General features: G+C 41.9%; 1 protein-coding gene across 1 annotated transcript in view; it reads right to left on the bottom strand.

Moving 5' to 3' along the window:
* Nucleotides 1-21,471, bottom strand: part of LOC145359822 (uncharacterized) — a 114,755-nt gene that overhangs the window by 72,067 nt on the left and 21,217 nt on the right. Inside the window, exons 9-16 of the mRNA XM_080214605.1 lie at nt 20,860-20,954; nt 19,310-19,372; nt 17,464-17,518; nt 15,548-15,713; nt 9,403-9,439; nt 9,037-9,220; nt 6,737-7,110; nt 2,193-2,307 (exon numbers count right to left, since the gene is read on the bottom strand). Of these exons, the coding sequence (XP_080070731.1) occupies nt 2,193-2,307; nt 6,737-7,110; nt 9,037-9,220; nt 9,403-9,439; nt 15,548-15,713; nt 17,464-17,518; nt 19,310-19,372; nt 20,860-20,954 (1,089 nt within the window). The remainder of the gene's footprint in view (nt 1-2,192; nt 2,308-6,736; nt 7,111-9,036; nt 9,221-9,402; nt 9,440-15,547; nt 15,714-17,463; nt 17,519-19,309; nt 19,373-20,859; nt 20,955-21,471) is intronic.

The raw sequence follows: 21,471 nt of genomic DNA, 5'->3' as shown, positions 1-21,471 counted from the left end.
TTAACTCCATCTGCTAGGTGCTACAACTGAGCAAAATAGTGATTCCCAACTCCACATTAATTAATATACACTCTCCCTCCCATTCTGGCTTTCTATCTACATAAAGGTTCCTTTACGTTTACAGTAAAGTGAATAGGAAAATAATAAATCAGCATATTAGAACATGGGGAAATAAAGCAACCTTCTGACACCAAGTGACAGAATCAACAGTCGAATAAAGAGGGAGACAAAGAAAATAGCAAAAACAGAAATGGAAGTAGTCAGGAGCCCCAATTCTTGAAGGTGAAACAAACAGCTGAGAAACAGTGCGAGTCCCAGAATGTGGCCACAAGCCAGTCCATCTCACTAGCAGATGGAGTTAATTCACTATACATTCCAATTTGAACATCAGCCTCAAATGGCTCATTCTGCTCCAGTGATCTTATGTGCAGTGACTCACTGAAGTTTGCATAAGCACTGCTTGCAAACCAGATTCCTTTCAGTGCTCACTCTGCTTGGAAATGTGAAATACAATTTTATCTGGCAAACTTTTCATCTGAGAGAAGATGCCGTTTCAATTTGAATTTTCGTATATGTGCGGTGGAATGGTGGGGATCTAAGATCAATTATCAAAAAATCAATACTAGGAAATGTGGTTTTGAAAGTAATTTGCAATGGCACACATTGTTAATTTTTAGCAGAACCAGAGCCTCAGGGTAAGAACCCTTGTTCTAATCAATACTCCTTTCCTCATTCTGTTGACAGTATTGTCAAATAACATATTTTCATTGTTTCTAGTTTGATCCCTAGTGTGTATTGTATTGGCTGAGATGACTAACACAGCAATCTAAATCTATACTAATCTCACCAGTATACATTTATCAATTTCAACAATACAGCTCACCAGTGAATTTGCTGCCTAATAGCTCAGTGGTTGCACAACTGATTGAAAGGTTGAGAGGAATGGCTGGAAATTTTAAACACAAAACTACAGCCTGTAGAATTAATGCTACACAATAACATCTGCTGAACACAGAATTATCGTACAGCTGAGAAAGTCAGACTTCCAAAGATCAGGATATTACCTTTTGCAGGTTTTCCTAACAAAAACACTTGCCGTGGCCTCAGATTTCTGCAGTCTTCATTCTACAACCCTTTTTCGGATATCACCTCCCTTTGCAACTGACAAAAACTAGGTTTGCAGAATTCTTGTAAACTGACTTTTTTTTAAGCCTTAACAGAATGGTTAACTTATAACTTGCACAGTCCATTAAGAATTAGATAGTCACAAAACCACAAACATTTCAACTGCAACAAATCAGGGGTGGCACAGTGGTTAGCACTGCTACTTCACAGCTCCAGGGACCTGGGTTCGATTCCCAGCTTGGGTCACTGTCTGTGTGTGGAGTTTGCACATTCTCCTCATGTCTGCATGGGTTTCCTCCCACAGTCCAAAGATGTGTGGGTTAGGTTGATTGGCTGTCCTAAAATTGCCCCTTAGTGTCCTGAGATGCGTAGGTTAGAGGGATTAGTGGGTAAAATATGTAGGGATATGAGGGTAGGGCCTGGATGGAATTGTGATCGGTGCAGACTCGATTGGCCGAATGGCCTCTTTATGTGATGTAGGGTTTCTATGATTCTTCTATGATTCTAAATTCTAACATTTACACAAAATGGCTGTGGACACAACAAACTGATATAGATTTCAGCTTTTAAAAGTTCCATAGACGAAGGGCATGAACTAAATTGATTTCTATAAATGATGCAGCTGAAACAAAGACAATTTCATGACCAGGACATGCACTCTCTTTTGAAACAAAACACTGCAGATTTACTGTAAGACAATTTCACTTAAGCTAAAATATTGATCATTTTAAACAAATTTTGTTGCAGCTAAAAAGCACAACATGCGCAGTTCAGAGCTCTGATTGTTTTGGGTGCGCTAAGCCCCACCTGCAACGCAATTCAGACTCGCAATTTTTCTTTCATGGGGTGCCCAAAAGCAGTTTTCCAAGTTGGATCTGAATTGCACCCAGATTCAGTACTTAGAATGAAAATGGTAAAATCGGGCCCTCTATAGTTTAAAGCTGCTACTAATAAAGTCTCAAGTAGGTTGGTTGTGTATTGAATGTGAAAACTACAAATTAAACACCTCTAATTTCAAAGAATTTCTCTCTCATTCTTGCAAAACATTATTTTCTTAATGTTCCTACCTCTGAATTCACTTGCAATGTGTTTTGCTTTTCCTGCTGCACTTCCACGGCATCAGCCAACATATTCTGCTTGCTCTCACTATTTGCTTGGTCCATTTCCTCAGATAGTAGATCACTGTAATGCAGAGAACGTGACTAGCGTTCTATTTTAATGGTAAAATTATATTTACTACTGGATCATAATTGAATTACATTTTGGGAGGAAAAATTTTCAAAATAATCACAAGTGCTTATAAATCAATACAAACGCTTGAGACTTGGATAAAAACAAATTACTACAGATGCTATAACAGCTTTGACAAAGGGTCATCTCAACGTGAAACGTCAGCTCTTTTCTCTCCTTATAGATACTGCCAGACCGGCTGAGATTTTCCAGCATTTTCTCTTTTGGCTTAAGAATTGGATTGCGATTTGACAGAACTTTTTTCCAGTTTATATATTTTGAAATTGATGAATGGGAATGAGACAAACACAGGATGTTCACATTTTATATAGGAAAGGTTACAATTATGTAAAAGAATGTGGAAATTTCTGGCAGTCACTTTAAAAATTGCACCCATCCAAATTCATTTGTCATTAAATTTAATCTTGGTGCTGTTCAATGTAAAATTCAAGCCACAAATGTCCCAAATTCAATCTCAGTCTGGGTTTAATTAGCTGATCTCAGCTTATGTATTACTATACAGCCACAACTGATATCCTTATCTGTGGGGAATGATGTGGGGTTAAAAAACACAAACCACTCAACAACCTGCTTCTAAATTCACGTGGACACCAGGCAAGGCCACTTTGGGCTTGGCCCAACATCCTTATGGTAGAAATTCCTGCATCCAGTGATGTGACCCTCACAAGAAAAAGTTACATTTACTTGGTCCCTCTCACCAACTGAGGGCACTTCAAGTGAAAATTGGCTGCTGCACTTTCTAAATTACAACAATGATGACAATTCAGAAGTATTTAATTAGCTGTGAAGCAGTCTGGAATGTCCTGAAGTCATGAATGAAAGGCACTAAACAAATCCAATTGCTTTCTCTATGCTGCAATATAGTTTAGATTTGTAAACATGCAAATTTAAATACAAAATGGATCGCAATGCTTTGGAATATCATATAGGGAAGACAAATAACAATTTTTGATTTAATGAAAAGGCATTTTAACATGAGGCAAAAACTTATTACTTATGAATGAATAAATATTCGTTATTAAAAATGATAAATTTCAATAATTATCCAATAACATCCAAGCTATCAGAATGACAGGCAATGCCCAAATATAGAATATTTACAGGCTCATGGTACATTATGCATGCAGTTCATAGTCAGACCATTTTCAGAAGGAAATCAAAAGAAAATAAAATCACATGACACGCAAAAATTTCCAAAAAGGTTTGAATAGTTGAGTGACATTATTTCCATGATTATTAGACACTCTGGCCTACATGTAATTAATAGCTGTTGTAACAAAGCTAGCAGTGAAGAGGCATAATCTTCATGGGCCACGGCTAAATTGCTTTGGAATATTTTCCTGTGTTCATTTCAAACCCAAACTACTGAATTGATAAAGTCTACTTGAAGTGTGATTATACAAGCTCTGGCTGCCACATCCAGGAACTGGCTGACAAAGAATAGTACAGCACAGGAATGGGACCTTTGGCCCGCCAAGCCTGTGCCAATCACATTTACCTATCTAAGCTAACCGCATATATCTCTCTATTCCCCATTTGTTCATATGCCTATCAAGATAAGTCTTAAGTGTGGCTAACGTAACTGTCTCAACCACCTCATTTGACAGTGCATTACACACCCTCTGTAAAAAAAACTCCACTTGCACATCTCCACTGAACCTTTCCCCCCTTATCTTGAACTCGTGCCCTCTTGTAATTGCCATTTCCACCTGGGGAAAAAGCCTATATTTCTCATCATTTTATAAACTTTTACCAGATCGTCACTCAGCCTCCATCTTTCTAGGGAGAACAATCCCAGTTTATTTAATCTGTTTCGTAGCTAGTTCCCTCCAGGCAACATCCTGGTAAACCTTTTTTGCACTCTCTCCAAAACCTCCACATCCTTCTGGTAGCGTGGTTACCAGAATTGGTCACCAATGGCTCTGTTAAGTACTCAAAAAAGTCAGAAGAACCTGGAATCCATCTTCTGGTTCCACAAAGCAACTTTAGCTACCCAGCCGGCCATTTCCTGAATTCCTCCCATCCATGGACTCCGATATTGGCAAGGCCCAGACAAGCAAGTTGCACCAGGGAGCCTCAAATGACCTGGGTTGTATTATTTATTGTCACTAGTAGGCTTACATTAACACTGCAATGAAGTTATTGTGAAAATCCCCTAGTCGCCACACTCCAGTGCCTGTTTGGGTACACAGAGAGAATTTAGCATGGCCAATGCACCTAACCAGCACGTCTTTCAGATTGTGGGAGGAAACCGGAACATCTGGAGGAAACCCACACAGACACGAGGAAAACCCGCCAACCTCACACAGACAGTGACCCAAAACGGGAATCAAACCCGGGAAGTGCTAACCATTGTGCCACCATGCTGTATCAGTGCAGGTTTATGGGTTGAAGGACCTGATCCTGCATTACACTGAGCTTTCTTCTTTAAACATAGTAAGTGGATGAGCATTGAAAGCAGGTACTACACTTCTACAGACTATTTGTTTACATTGAAAGTAGATTAAAATAAACAGAACTGATTCTTTTGCAACAGGTAGTGATTGTACATTTTGAGATTAATATTAAGATTTGGTAAAAAATCATGCAATCACAAGATCTTGTGTACAAACTCTAATTGTGCACCAGTAGTCACAAATAAACATGAGATTATGGAGCATCTGACACCAGATTTCAAATTAAGACAGGCAGAATTTAGAATTCATTACACCAATAAATTACGAGACAAAAGGCCAAGTTTGGAGGAGTCTCCCACTGAAAGTCCTGACACAAAGCAGGACTAATATCTGAGGTGGAAGCATTGTTGCAATAATACTCCATCACAAGACATCCGACCTCCTGTGAAAGTCACACTGCGCTGATGACATGAGTATGTTAAGGAGCAGAAACCCATCACACCATTCCCACATGAACATATCACAGGAAAAAGATACCAAAGCCTGCAAACTGCAGGGTTTTGAAGCTAAGCCAGATGAATTTTGTGCTTGGCGTTTCGCACATCTGAACCCCTCAGTTAGATTAACACCATGTAACTCAAGTTTATTTATCTGCAGTGAGGACAAAAACTAAAATCTGTGCGTTCCCATGATAACCACAGGCCTCGGCAAATGTCAAGCTGCATCTTGGCCATCTCTTTTGTATCAGACACCCAAATTCTCTAATGTAATAGCACTCCTGACAAGTCCCAGTGCCCTGCCTCTTGTGTAACATCAAAGACATAGTGATTAATCATTCTCCTCTCTGGAGATGACACACAGAAGTAAAAAAAAACCTGCATCCTACATTAGGAGAACTTGTTACCTAGGAAAGCAATCCGTCACAGCAGCGTATCTGAGAAATAACTCCCATCTGCTGCCCATCAACACATTTCTCAGAATACACCCTGCTGTCAGGCACCAGGTTAAAAAAAAGATTATTTCATCTTTTGCCAATTCCAAGTAATCAAAATGTGAATTATTCCAACTGGTTTAATTTTTTTTCCCCCATCTGCCTTTTGATCTGTCCCCTTTCTTCCATTTTTTTAGGAATATTCAGCATAGCTGTGTGGCTGTGATTAGACACCCCAGATAGCTGACATGGCTCATTTGAACGCTCCACAATTCCCAATCAATTCTGATTAACTATTCATTTGAACTCACCAACACAGGAGATGGTGATCACTGGAACTTTAAATGCAATCTGAGCTCTCTGCATCCACATGAAGTATTTATATATATTTCATGTTCTACTGGAATAGGCCACGGAGTCTTGTCAAATTGTATAAACTGTGCAGATCCATTGGATGTTTGATGCTCACCCTAGTTAAGTGCTTTCCACCAGAATAAAAATGTGGATGTCAGCAAAGCTACACTATTCTCCAGAGGTGAGCAAATTCAATACATGAAAGTAGAAAGGTCAACAATAGACGCTTGCATCTTCCTCAGAATGAATAGTTGTCATTTTCTGTCGTTGGTACCGTGGGTCCAATGAATTTTTTGTCTAGCTAGCTGTGTATTGTGAAGCCACATGTTTTCCAGAGATTAGGTATTAAAATGTTCATATGCTGACTATGCCTGTTGCCCAAAACCCTTCATTAGATTATGGCCCAAAGACAAATTGAGATTGTCTTTCAGGCTTCTCCATTCTGCTGTGTTTTGGTTGTGTGCCATTGGAACTGCACCTTCTTTAAGAAGCTAACAAGTTTAAGTGTGTTGGTGTCTGATGGTGGAATTCTGTACAAAGATTGCTGAAAACTTAGTGAAGCGCTCCAAATCTCAGCAAAACTTTTACATTCTGCTGAAAGACAGCTCCAGACAAATTTTAAAATTGGGCACTGACGAGGTAACCAATTTTTGCAAATCGTTCAATTTTAATACCTTACCTTTCATATGACGATGGTTGCACTACTGAGGGTACGGAAGATGAGAACGTGTCCTTGCTAGGATCCATAGGAGATGGTAATGCAGCTTCTACAGGATCCATAGAAGGTAAGAGCACCACTTGTCCAGGATCCTCAGACAGAGAAGATGGGACTTTAGTAACAAATGCATCTACAGTTTTTTCCAGGTTGTCGGATGCCAAAGAATTACATGGATTTCCAACATCTCGGTTTTGTTTCAAACTGTAGTTTGACCCTGAACCATAATTATCACCTTCAGATGACACCTTTGATTCCTGTCCTTGGTTTGACTTGTCAACGCTATCATTTTCAGACTCAGAGCTACTGGCTTTAAAGTTCATTGACAGGAATGGAATCTGAAAAATAAAAAGTTAAAAATAATTTTAGAAAGCTATTTTCTAAATATGTCATTCAATGTATCAGGCTTCAGGTCAAAGATACAAGTTTATTGTATAAATTCAAATAAAGTTCCAAAATGAACTGAATCTAACTGGAAGTGCTTTACCCAAGTCATAACTTAAACAGAGGGAAAAAGCTTACAATACAAGAGGAAACCATTTGGCAGCACTCTGCTGGAACTATAACAGATAAAATATTTTTTCCACCAATGTGCAATCTTTACTTTTATTTTCTTCTTATTCTGCTCTGAAAGGCATAGTCTCGTACCATTCTGTCGGCATAAGCAATGAACCTGCACTGTAAATGGCATCAAAACTTATTTTTAATATTATTGGATTAAGACTTTGCTGATAAGGCCTCATCCCTGCGATAATCCTCATTGGGAACCACTGAAGTCCATGTGGCAAAGATATTCCAATAATGCTGTTAAGACAGGCAGTTTCAAGAAATTGACCAGCAACAATGAGGAATAAATCTTTACGTCCCAATCAGGGTCATGTGTGGCTCAAAGTTTTAGAGGCGACTGTGATCCCATGCATCAATTGCACTTGTCCTTCCAGGAAATGGACTTCCATTATGACTTAAGCTTGTATCCATGGATGACAATTCACTTCCTACACAGGTCACTAGAAGCAATCAAGTTCATACCCAATTCTTGGCCTAGTGTCACTGAGGACAACAACGACGAACTGAACTGAGATGGCTCAAGGTTTTGTAACATAGATTTAATACTAAATTAGCACTTGGATAGATTTTTGTTTCAGAAAACTATATTTTTCACAAACACAATGTTAGTTTATGAAACAGTACTAGAAATATGGGTTACCCAGAATCAGCACTTCATTGGAATGCATAGAACCAGAATAATTACAGTTCAGTTCAAGGCCATTCGGTCCAGCATGTCTATGCCAGCTCTCTGTAAGAGCAATTTTTTTGGTGTCAGTCCACCCCCTTTCCCCTTGGCCCTGTAAATCTTTCCTCTTCAGATAATGATCCAATTCTCTTTTGAAAATCATGAATGAATGAATCTGTCTCAGCCACACTCTCAGACAGCACATTCAAGATCTTAACCAGCTGGTGTGTGCAAAAATTTACCTGAAGCTCCACCCGTGGGTGTTAATGCTGCAGTGATAGGGGGTTTATGCAATAAAGTGACTCTTGATCACAGCAGCATCTGCACTCATTGGTGACTACCATCACAGGTATGGACCAAGATGTGAAAAACAATGACACCTGTGAAGACCTGATAACAATAAACTGAACATTTCTGTTATGTCTTTGGAAAATAAATGCTGCCACATTTGGGTCTTTCTGTACACTTGGATCTCAATTTGGCAGCACTTAACTTTACTGGACAGATTGTCTGGCATGGGTTCAAGAAGCTTCATTTGCAGCAGGTCACCAAAATACAATATTAGGTGTTGTTACCCAAATCAGACATTAAGCAATTCAGCGTAAACTTGTATGGCTCAGAAATGTACCATTTTGTATAGTAATTCAGTGATCCAGTCATCAGTACTCCTATTGACGGAGACAAACTCCTCTAGAAGTTAAGTAAGTACCACTGCAGCGACATGTATTTTTCTCCAGCAAAATTGGCTGCAATGACAAACTGAAGACAGGAGATGGGGCCAGATATCATACACAAAAATTGCCTCCTTTATGAAATAAAATAGCATGTTGCTCTGTCTGTTTTGCTAACAATAATTTATATGCAGTATTACAGGAATGATTAAAATTTGATCAACAGGTGCTACATTTTAGCATGACCAAATAACAGTGCAAAGCTATCTGACATTGTGTAGAATAAAATTTCATGGAGATTTTTCAGAAAGTAAAATTGCCATATCAAATTGGATATCGGGAATACATTGTAAACTTACGTCCAAATGTAGAGCTTGCTGATTTTGCTCCTGATCAGAGTAAATGTTATCTTTGGTATTTTTTACCCAAACATCCACAGATTCTACTGTAGGGATCACATCATCATCTTCACTAGATACATCATCTTCCTCATCATCCTCTTCAATTGTAGAACTCTCAGAGTCACAGCTTTGGCCTTTCAAACTTTAAACAGACATGGTTTTCCCAACATTAGTCTTATGACTTCACAAATTTAAAGTTCAACATTTAACAGGCACATGAGAAACATTTTTGTTTTTTGAAAAGTGATTTAATTTTAAAAAAAAACTCTTGATAAAATGACAGTCAGCACTCTAATCAGGAAAAGCGACAGTTTAAAGTTTTACCTGATGTCATCTTTCTCCCAGTTCCCAGCTGCTTTTTCTGAAAATAAAACAAACAGAAAATATTTGTAAGTAACATTACATTTTGTGTTAAAACTTCACTCCCTAAATATAATGAACTAATGTCATATAGTAGTGGCCTCACTTATTTGTTTGTTAGTGTTCAATACTATGGTCTCCATTGTTCAGTTGTAATTAATATTCATTTTGGCATCAGTATCTCTTCCAACCATCAAAAAAGCCATTAACTTTGTCTTTTGTGTAATCTTTCTGTTCTTAAAATAACTAACACACTTCAGGAGTCACACAGGACCATGGGATCTATTTCTGGCTGAATTCAAAATGGGTACATGGGAGTAGGATAACGTTAGGCTCATTTGATCACACTAATGATGACTCTTACCAGTTCACTGGTGATTGGGTAAGACCGATAAGAGCAGGAATTGCTAACATCGGATTTATTTTCTTGATTATATGGCATAATTTTTTACACCAGAGAACAGTAAGTAGTCTCACAACACCAAGTTAACGTCCATTTATTTGGTAGCACCAGCTTTCGAAGTGCTGCCCTTCATCAGATGAGCAACTCCACATCATGGACACCACAGAACAACATTGCAATTTAAGAAAGCACGATGTGATTAACTCTGCAGTTTGCACAAAACTTGCATTTTTGAGATATACACTTAACCCTTAGTGAAACTATACTAGGTTAGTTCTGGGAAAGTAATTTGCCATTAGATTTTCTAGCTGTGAGATCATTTCTACAAAGTAACTTAGTGACTTGACATCTCTATGGAGAGAAGATATGGGTAATCAAGAAAGGCAAATAGAAGCTATCTGTAGGGCCACTAGAACTGCAGAAGAACTCGCACAGAACTTCCAGTGCTGAGGAGAAGCAAGCAGGGCTCTCTACAAAAGAGATCAGGTTTTCTGTTTTGCTCTAACAAGAACACACAGAACCCCTGCAACTCCTGATTGCTAGCTGAAAGGGAATAAAAGCTAAAACCCAAAGCACACCAAAAAGTTGAGTGCTTGTGCTAAATGGGAACAGACTGAAGTGGGATGCTTTGTTTGGTCAATTGAAAATGAACTCTGGAAAGTCCGGCCACCAGAGGAGTGAGAGACCAGAGGGAGAAAGAATTTGTGGAAGTGGACTGGATTGTACCAGGGGGTCTCGGATGAAATAAAGCTGCCGGTGAGAGCAGTTCAAACGCCAAATCCAGTGTGGGAAAAGTAAGAGATCTTATTTGCCGAAGGCAGGATTTGAAAGACTTTGGGGGGAATTTTCCTGTCCTGCCCACCAAGGGAAAAGTAGCAGACAGGGGCGGACTACATAAAGGTCTATAGACCTCGGGCGGGATTTTCTGGTTTTGGGGCAGTTGGTTGCATCAACTGTTTAAAATGAAATCCATCGTTTTTATTGATATATCATTTGTCTGTTAATGCATGCTTAATATATGCTGATCTGGCATTTGATTTTTTTCAGTAAAGGTTTTAAAGTGAAATCTTGTACTTCAGTTCCTTTTATTGGGGTTATCTGGGGATTCCTTTTTTTTTACAGGTTATTTGTCTCCACTGGATTCATAACAGCATAAAAATCAGTTTCCAGAGCTGGGCTCATACAACCATTGCTGTGCATCAAACGCATTAAACTTCAAACATTTAGACCTTTAAATAGCAAAGATGCAATTATGTAATATCCAGTGAACACGAAACATGAAGTAATACCACCAGTTTCTATTAATTTTACACAATAGTACATGTTACAAAATATTTTCAAATCACAGAAATTGGAAATTTGTGAGGTTACATAACATAAGAAATAGGAGCAGTAGGCCATCTAGCCCTTCGAGCCTGCCCCGCCATTCAATAAGATCGTGGCTGATCTGAAGTGGATCAGTTCCACTTTCCCGCTTTCTCCCCATAGCCCTTAATTCCTTTGTCTGTCAAAAACTTATCTGCCCGTGACTTAAATATATTTAGCGAGGTAGCCTCCACCACTTCAACGGGCAGAGAATTCCAGAGATTCACCACCCTTTGAATGAAGAAGTTCCTCCTCAACTCCGATCTAAACTGCCCTCCCCCTTATCTTGAGACTGTGCCCTCTAGTCCTGCTCTCCTTTCTAAGCAGGAAGAATCTCTCTACCTCTACCCTATCCATCCCTTTCATTATCTTATACATCTCTATAAGATCCCCCCTCATCCTTCTAAACTCCAACGAGTACAGACCCAGTCTATTTAGTCTCTCTTCATAGTCCAACCCCCTCATCTCCGGTATAAACCTAGTGAACCTTCTCTGCCCTCCCTCCAAGGCCAATATATCCTTGCGCAAGTGCGGCGACCAAAACTGCACACAGTACTCCAGCTGTGGCCTCACCAGTACCCTGTACAGTTGCAGCAAGACCTCCCTGCTTTTATATTCTATCCCCCTCGCTATAAAGGACAGCATTCCATTCGCCTTCTTGATCACCTGCTGCACCTGCAGACTGGGTTTTTGCTACTCATGCACAAGGACCCCCAGGTCCCTCTGCACCGTAGCATGCTGCAGCTTTTCACCCTTTCAATAGTAATCCCTCCTACTATTATTTCTGCCAAAGTGGATAACCTCACACTTGCTAACATACTCCATCTGCCAGGTCTTCGCCCACTCGCTCAGCCTATCCAGATCCCTCTGCAGACTTTTCACACCCTCCACGCAATTTGCTTTTCCATTCATCTTCGTATCATCAGCAAATTTCGCCATCCTGCACTCAGTCCCCTCCTCCAGATCATCTATATAAATGGTAAATAGCTGAGGCCCCAGCACCGATCCCTGCAGCACCCCACTAGTCACCAACCGCCAATCAGAATAGCACCCATTGATACCAACTCTCTACTTCCTATCAGACAACCAATCCTCTATCCACGCTAACACCTTACCCCCAACTCCGTGCACCCTAACCTTCTGTAGCAACCTTTTATGAGGCACCTTATCAAACATCTTTTGAAAATCTAGAAACACCACATCCACCGGTTCCCCTCTGCCTACCATACTAGTCGCATCCTCATAGAAATCCAATAAATTTGTCAAACACGACTTCCCCTTAACGAATCCATGCTGCATCTGCTCTATCAAACCATTCCTTTCTAGGTGCCTCGCTATTTCTTCTTTGATGACGGATTCAAGCATTTTTCCAATTACAGACATTAAACTAACCGGCCTATAATTCCCTGCCTTTTGTCTGCTACCTTTTTTAAACAGCGGCATAACATTAAGCTGTTTTCCAATCTTCCGCGACTTCCCCGGAATCCAGTTAATTTTGGTAAATAATCACTAAGGCATCCACTATCACCTCTGCCATTTCCTTCAGAACCCTGGGATGCATTCCATCCGGTCCTGGGAACTTGTCCACCTTCAGTCCCATTAGTCTGTCAAGCACTACCTCTCTAGTGACAGTAATCGCATTCAGGCCCTCAACTCCTACCATCCTTCGATCTTTAACATCTGGCAAACTATTTGTGTCCTCTTCCATGAAGACCGAGGCAAAAAACTTATTTAAGGCCTCAGCTATTTCCTCATCTCCCACCACTAAATCCCCCCTCTCATCCTCTAAGGGTCCAACATTCACTCTAGCCAGCCTCCTCCTCTTTATATATTTGTAAAAACTCTTACTGTCCTTTTTCATATTTACTTTAGATATTGTAATTTCTCCCACCCCTGCACCCTCCCCTCCCCCAATTAGTTTAAAGCCCTAGCTACAGTCCTAGTCATATGATTCGCCAGGACTCTGGTCCCAGCACGGTTCAGACGAAGACCATCCCATCTGAACAGGTCCCACCTGCCCCAATACTGGTGCCAATGCCCCATAAATTCAAACCCATTCCTCCCACACCAATCCCTGAGCCATCCATTCATCTCTTTAATCCTATTTACCCTGCGCCCATCTGCATGTGGTTCAGGTAGTAATCCAGAGATAACCACCTTGTCGGTTCTGCTTTTTAATTTGATTCCCAGCTTTGCATACTCCCTCTGCAGATCCTTAGTTCCCATTTTGCCTATGTCGTTGGCACCCACATGTACCACAACGACCAGATTCTCACCCTCCCACTCCAGGTTCCTCTGCAGCCCAGATGAGACATCCTGGACCCGAGAACCAGGCAGACAACACACCCTTCTGTATTCTTTATCATTGTCACAAAGGACAGTGTCTATACCCTTAACTACACTATCCCCAATTACCACTACATCCCTCTTTACTTCTTCCTCTTTGTCCTGTGTCTGCACCACTGTACCATGGGCAGTTTGCTCGTCAACCTTACAGCCCTCATTCTTGTCCACACTGGGAGCAAGAACCTCAAACTTGTTGTGCAGATCGAGAGGCTGAGGCCTTTGGGTCCCCCCCTCCTTCCTCTCACCCTTCCTCCCCACTCCCCCCCTCCTTCCTCCCCACTCGCCCCTCCCCCTTCCTCTCCACACTCCCCACTCGCCCCTCCCCCTTCCTCTCCACTCCGCCCCTCACCCTTCCTCTCCACTCCCCCTTCCTCTCCACTCCGCCCCTCACCCTTCCTCCCCGCCCCTCACCCTTCCTCTCCACCCCTCCCCACTCCCCCCTCACCCTTCCTCACCCCTCCCCACTCCCCCCTCACCCTTCCTCACCCCTCCCCACTCCCCCCTCACCCTTCCTCTCCCCTCCCCACTCCCCCCTCACCCTTCCTCTCCCCTCCCCACTCCCCCCTCACCCTTCCTCTCCCCTCCCCACTCCCCCCTCACCCTTCCTCTCCCCTCCCCACTCCCCCCTCACCCTTACTCCCCCCTCACCCTTCCTCCCCACTCCCCCCTCACCCTTCCTCCCCACTCCCCCCTCACCCTTCCTCCCCACTCCCCCCTCACCCTTCCTCCCCACTCCCCCCTCACCCTTCCTCCCCACTCCCCCCTCACCCTTCCTCCCCACTCCCCCCTCACCCTTCCTCCCCACTCCCCCCTCACCCTTCCTCCCCACTCCCCCCTCACCCTTCCTCCCCACTCCCCCCTCACCCTTCCTCCCCACTCCCCCCTCACCCTTCCTCCCCACTCCCCCCTCACCCTTCCTCCCCACTCCCCCCTCACCCTTCCTCCCCACTCCCCCCTCACCCTTCCTCCCCACTCCCCCCTCACCCTTCCTCCCCACTCCCCCCTCACCCTTCCTCCCCACTCCCCCCTCACCCTTCCTCCCCACTCCCCCCTCACCCTTCCTCCCCACTCCCCCCTCACCCTTCCTCCCCACTCCCCCCTCACCCTTCCTCCCCACTCCCCCCTCACCCTTCCTCCCCACTCCCCCCTCACCCTTCCTCCCCACTCCCCCCTCACCCTTCCTCCCCACTCCCCCCTCACCCTTCCTCCCCACTCCCCCCTCACCCTTCCTCCCCACTCCCCCCTCACCCTTCCTCCCCACTCCCCCCTCACCCTTCCTCCCCACTCCCCCCTCACCCTTCCTCCCCACTCCCCCCTCACCCTTCCTCCCCACTCCCCCCTCACCCTTCCTCCCCACTCCCCCCTCACCCTTCCTCCCCACTCCCCCCTCACCCTTCCTCTCACCCTTCCTCCCCACTCCCCCCTCACCCTTCCTCTCACCCTTCCTCTCACCCTTCCTCCCCACTCCCCCCTCCTTCCTCCCCACTCCCCCCTCCTTCCTCCCCACTCCCCCCTCCTTCCTCCCCACTCCCCCCTCCTTCCTCCCCACTCCCCCCTCCTTCCTCTCACCCTTCCTCCCCACTCCCCCCTCCTTCCTCTCACCATTACTCCCCTCAGCAGCACCATCTTGTTCCTGACCCTCAGAGTTAGCTAGTCTAGGGGGTGTGAATCTCTCTTGTACCCCATTATCCAGTTTACATTATCCAGGTTAAAGTCCCTTCCTGAGGATTTTCCATTCACCAAACATATTTCATTATCAAAATCATACGATAGAAAGATGCCAAAATACAGACACCAGGATTATTTTAACCACTTCAATTTCTCACAACAAGATAAAGCACTGTAAAAGTATGTTAGTTACAGGATTAAAAACAGGATTAGGGATAACGATGTTAATGTTTGTTAAATTGTCCAGATATTGATGTTATCATAAATGAAGGAATATCAATTCTTTGGAATAGTAAATTCAGCAAGTAAAAACATGTCTGCACCAACCTTTTAATGAAAGCATTTGTTCAGTCTGGATCAGTTCTCGCTGTTCTGTTAAACCCTTCACATTCAACCCTTTCCACTGACATACTTGAATCGCCAAAGAATTAGCCTTCAAAGCACGACTATACCAGCCTTTACCACAGAGCGCTCCTGCAAAAAGATAATGACCCTAAGAGGGAGAGAAAAACAATACTCAGTATACAGTATAAATAGTCAGTACACAAATACATGAGAACTGGCGATATGCATGTTACTAATATGCCCTACATGAATATTTTGGTCACACATTGTTAATATTGGTACAGAATTCAGTCCCAACTTATTACACAGACTTCAGAACCTGAGAATTTAAAAATTTTGAGTTTATTCATTTGTGTCACAAGTAGACTTACTTTAACACTGCAATGAAGTTACTATGAAAATCCCCGAGTCGCCGCACTCTGACGCCTGTTCGGGTACAGAGGGAGGTTTTAGCATGGCCAACGCACCTAATCAGCACATAGAGCATGGAACATTGGAACATGCACTGCAGAAAGAGGCCCTTCGGCCCAACGAGTCTGCACCGACCACAATCCACCACTGTGCTACTGTGCTGCCCACATCTTTCGGACTAGGGGGGAAATAGGGCAATAGTGTCAGATGGAAAAAAAGTATCTATGAATAATGTTAAGCCCATTAATCGAGGTCCTGCCAACAAACATACCAGCAGCTCTGCAATTTATAAATATTGAAGAGACGGAACAGAGTCCTAACTGTACCGGAATACAAAAGGCCATAACTGCCAAGGAGCGGCAACCAGCATCAGATTGCCACTCTGTATTCACTTAGCCGCAATAAAACTCCTAAGCGCCTGACTCAAGCTGGTGAGATTCAGGCAGCACAATGCATCCTGGCTCCATTGTCAAAGACCAAAAGCAGCAGGCCAAAGGAGAACACTCCCACTTTTCCTTTTACAGCACTGGCTGCTGTAATAGGAGTTTAAAGGTCCTAATGAAAATAGCAGGGAGAAGTCTTTAGGTAAATGGATGGGGGCGGGGGCGCCTTATGTGGACCCTGGTCAAGATCTTCAAAATAATTACACTAAAGTTAAAAGTGCTTTTATTTCCTTGAACTTGTTTATCGTAACTATTGAGTTATAGGTAAATAAAACATGCCTTTTTTTAATGACTGAGGCGAGAGGTGTGGGCAGTTGGGGTAGACAAAGGCCCCCGGAGGTTCGGGGTGTGAATGGAGTAACATGGGGTTCTGTGTAGAATTGTACAAAGTTTACCTTGAAGCTATCAATGGTTTAAATTTTTCCAACTGTTCCTGGGTAACTGTTGATGAAATACAGTTGAAACATCCAAAGTTTGCAGCTTAAACTGCATTTTAGAATGATTGACACAGTAAGAAGTCTCACAACACTAGGTTAAAGTCCAACAGGTTTATTTGATAGCAAAAGCCACAAGCTTTCAGGCCGCTGACCCTTTGTCAGGTGAATGGAGAGTGGAGAATGAATACAGCAATTGTCCACATGAAGTCTGCACTTCCCAGGCAATTGCTGTGCACACATTCCATGGGAAGTTCTCCAGCACAATATTGGGTTACCCCAAAATGGTACCCTTGAGCTCAGCTGTTACAGCCTAACAGTTTATTTCCTGGCAATGAATAAAAAACTTCAACTTAAGAAGTTTAAAGTTCAGGTGCATTAGTAAGCTTCAGCAAGGACATCATTACTACAAAAGGGATCCAAAGATTTGCCACAACAGTGTCACCAAAGGAAAAAAAGTGCCTTCGCCAACTCATACTATATAAGATGTAACTTCTAAGCAATAATTTATATGGGGTTCAGATACCACTGAACTTTTGTGCTTATGCTGTTGTCACTAGAAACTCTTAATGAAATCTAATTACCAACAAAACGTTTATATTAAACTTACCTCTATGGAATGAGGCCGCAGGACAATACACCTTTTGGCATCACTCCATGCTTTCCTGTCAAAAGTGGCACAATGTGAACAAACTGTAGTGTACAAATACAATCTTATAATAATAATGGTTGCACTGTAATCCAAATGTAGAGATTAAGATTCAAGCATTGAAACAAATTGGGCTTTTGCTATCAAAATTAATTTTAAAATACTACTTTCAAGGAAGAATATTTAATGATTTCTCCATGGGAGGAAAAAAAGGATAAAAGCAAAGTACTGCAGATGCTGGAACCTGAAATCGAAAGAGAAAATGCTGGAAAATCTCAGCAGGTCTGGCAGTATCTGTAAAGAGAGAAAAAAGAGCTGACGTTTTGAGTCCAAATGACCCTTTCTCAAAGCTGACCTGCTGTGATTTTCCAGCATTTTCTCCCTAAAATGAGAAATTGGAGCAGGAATCTCAAAAGAGATGACAGAAAAAGAAAGTCCAGCCATTGTTCTAAATGCGTAAATGCAAAAATTTTACAGGTGCACTTCTTAAAACCTGACACAGGAAGAATGCAAGGCCTTTTACAAGTCATAGCATTTAACATAATTCTATATTTTCAAAGGCAAAACTTCTGCAAATGGCACGTAACGATTTGACAGAGCAATGGGCAGTAACATGTAACATTTCATGATAACCATACGCTAAAAATTTAAATATTTCACAAATGTTGCTTGAACTTTGCCACAGTTACTACTCAGTATTTAGCTGGAAGGAAGACATGGAGTCCTCATGAATAAGTACTCAGAGTGAAGTACTTAGCCCCGATGATTTGGAGTGTGGCCATTACATTTTTTCATTCAATAAAATTAGGAATTGTACTTGAGCATAATCCGTCATTAAAAAAAAATTGTCCACTTCCTGGAAGAAGAGGAGAACTGCAGTAGAGATTCCTCTGAGGTTTATGCTTAGTATTCAACACTGTTATCACAATATGTGAAGTGTTTCTGAACAGGACTTTATATCTTCATACTTGAGGAAATCTATGAAAAGGGGGTGAAAGTTGTGTTTTGATTTAAAAAGTTAGACTCAATAATGTCTACTCGCTGGATATTGTCTTTGCAAAATAATTCACTGCAATCGGTCTAACAAAGGACCATAGAATCCCTACAGTGCAGGAGGACATTTGGCCGACTGAATTTGCATAACCTCTCCTCCATAAGAACACTTTATCCAGGCCTGCCTGCCCCACCCTAATTCTGATATCCCAGGCATTTACCATGGCTAATCCACCTAACGTACACATTTTCTGACACTAAGGGGCAATTTAGCATGGCAAATCCACCTAACCTTTGGGCTGAGAGGGGAAATCAGAGCACTCCGAGAAAACTCACGCGGTAACAGGAAGAATGTGCAAATTGCACACAGTCACCCAGGACCGGATTCGAATCCAAGTCCTTGATGTGGAGAGGCAACAGAGCTAACCACTTTGAGAAAGGGTCATCTGGACTATGCCGTCTATCAGCCAGATATTAGAACATTTTAGAACAAGAATAACCAAGAGTTCCTGATGTTTTAGAGGACTGGTGTTGACCTGGCTTTAAACCTCATCAGAAAGAAAATGAACACAAAATATAAGCCGTGTTTCAGGGATACCCTGGCTGGCTCTACCCTTAACATATTGCAAGACATGCATATGTTTAGGATTTAAGAGAAAAGCTCTTCAAAAACATCACCCAACCCATAAGTTGCATTAATAAAAACACAACTATCCCACGAGATATCCAAGACCAAACTTTTCAAGTGTAATGCATTATCTAGAATTATTTCTTTGCTAAAATGACAATATGTTGTGAAAAGATGATGACTTACTTGTACTGACACAACTGGAAATAGCAATAAGATCTCTTCTCATACAGCAAATGATTAAATGCACTACAACAAGAATTTACACAAATTACTTCTCCATACCATAACATTTCACAGAATGCAACAAAAATCACAATGTAGAATTTGTGGTAACATAAACAAATAGAACATTTTGAATGCATAATCTTTGCAAGCAAACATAATCCATAATTTTTAATACCTATTTTCATTGATGATCTAGGCTATATCAGCTGTTTTGAGAAATTACTTCAAAATGTTTAAATCACACATTAAGTTACAACTTATACGAATAAAGGGGGATAAAACCTATGAAAGATAAAATGCTTCAGCTTTTTCTTTCTTTCATTGGGAACTGAGACTTAAAACCTGTTAATGCTCTGCAATCAGAGTAAATCATAATCATAAAATCCTACAGTGCAGTTAGAGACCCTCCAGCCCATCAAGTTTGCACTGACCACAATCCCACCCAAGCCCTACCCCCATTTCCCTACATTTTACCCACTAATCCCTCTAATTTATGCATCTCAGGACACTAAGGGGCAATTTTATCATGGCTAATCAACCTAAACCGTACATCTTTGGACTGTGGGAGGAAACTGCGCAGATGCGAGAACGTGCAAACTCCACACAGACAGTGACCCGAATCGGGAATCAAACCCAGGTCCCTAGAGCTGTGAAACAGCAGTGCTAACCACTGTGCTATAGTGCCGCCCAAAATGTTTGAAAAGCATCCTTAAATAACTCATCATTGTCTCAACGCCTACTTCCCCCACATTACAGGAAGGACGTTGAGGCTTTGGAGAGGGTGCAGAGGAGGTTTACCAGGATGTTGCCTGGTATGGAGGGGAGGTCATATGAGGAGAGACTGAGGGATTTGGGGTTGTTTTCGCTGGAAAGAAGGAGGCTAAGAGGGGATCTTATTGAAACATATAAGATGATTAGAGGTTTAGATAGGGTGGATAGTGATAGCCTTTTTCCTCGGATGGAGAATGCTAGCACGAGGGGGCATGGCTTTAAATTAAGGGGTGGTAGTTATAGGACGGATGTCAGGGGTAGGTTCTTTACCCAGAGGGTGGTGAGGGATTGGAATGCCCTGCCTGCTGCGGTTGTAAATGCGCCTAGTTTGGGGGCGTTTAAGAGATCTATGGATAGGTTTATGGACTAAAAGGGATTGGTTTAGATTAGTGGGTCAGTGTTTTTTTTTTGAAAAAACTGGTCGGCGCAACATCGTGGGCCGAAGGGCCTGTTCTGCGCTGTAATGTTCTATGTTCTATGTACTTTGAAATTTCAAGCTTACCGTTTGAAAAAAAAATCACTACCATAAACCAACACCCATTACCTTAGGTCTTTTCATCTTTAGAATTGCACTTTTGGCAAGAATTGCTGCACAGAAGCCCACAACTGGATAAAGTGAAATTAATTCATGCTCAAGTGAAGGTACTAAAATGCGTACATTACCACTCTAATCCATTAGCCTTACTCATGCATTCAAAAACCTGAATGTGCACGTATTCTTAACATGGAAAGCTTACCACACTCTTATTGCTTCATTCAAAGACCTCACTGCAGCTTCATAATGCTGCTTTTTCATGTCCGATTCCCAATGTTTGTGAAATGCTTTTGCTCTCTGGTCATAAAAAAAGTTAAAGATATTAATAATACTAACCCTCAATTAGCAAGGCCTGATACAAAATCAAATAAAAGAGATTCTGAAAGTTTATCTTCGTTTGGCAGAATTTTTCTGTACATTGGCATAAGGATGCTGGACAGAGAAGTGGAATTAGAACAGAATTTTCAAACCAACAGGGAGAGAGGGAAAACACTTCTTTTTAGTTTGCTGTTCCTTCTAAAACTCAACTGCAGTTCAGAACTAAAAATGAAGCCTTAAACCTAACAATGCAGTGTCATAAAATTAATCACACAGTAAACACAAACAACCCCATTTAAACCACTTAAGTAGCAACAAAAGGACCCATCGTAGTCAGCCACAACAATGAGAAAAACAGAGAGGCTGAGAGCTGCAGAAATCATGATTTAAAAAAAACTTTCTTAAAGGTACAGTAACATCACACCTTTTATACTGTTTTTTTTGTGTTTCAAGGAACATTTTATTTAGAAAAGTATGAATCCTCTCAAAATATATA

The sequence above is a fragment of the Carcharhinus amblyrhynchos genome, chromosome 29, assembly GCF_965287045.1.
Source record: "Carcharhinus amblyrhynchos chromosome 29, sCarAmb.v2.hapA, whole genome shotgun sequence".
NCBI lineage: Eukaryota > Metazoa > Chordata > Chondrichthyes > Carcharhiniformes > Carcharhinidae > Carcharhinus > Carcharhinus amblyrhynchos.
Note: the sequence above shows the minus strand (reverse complement) of the source record. Positions and strands in the feature narration are given on the sequence as shown.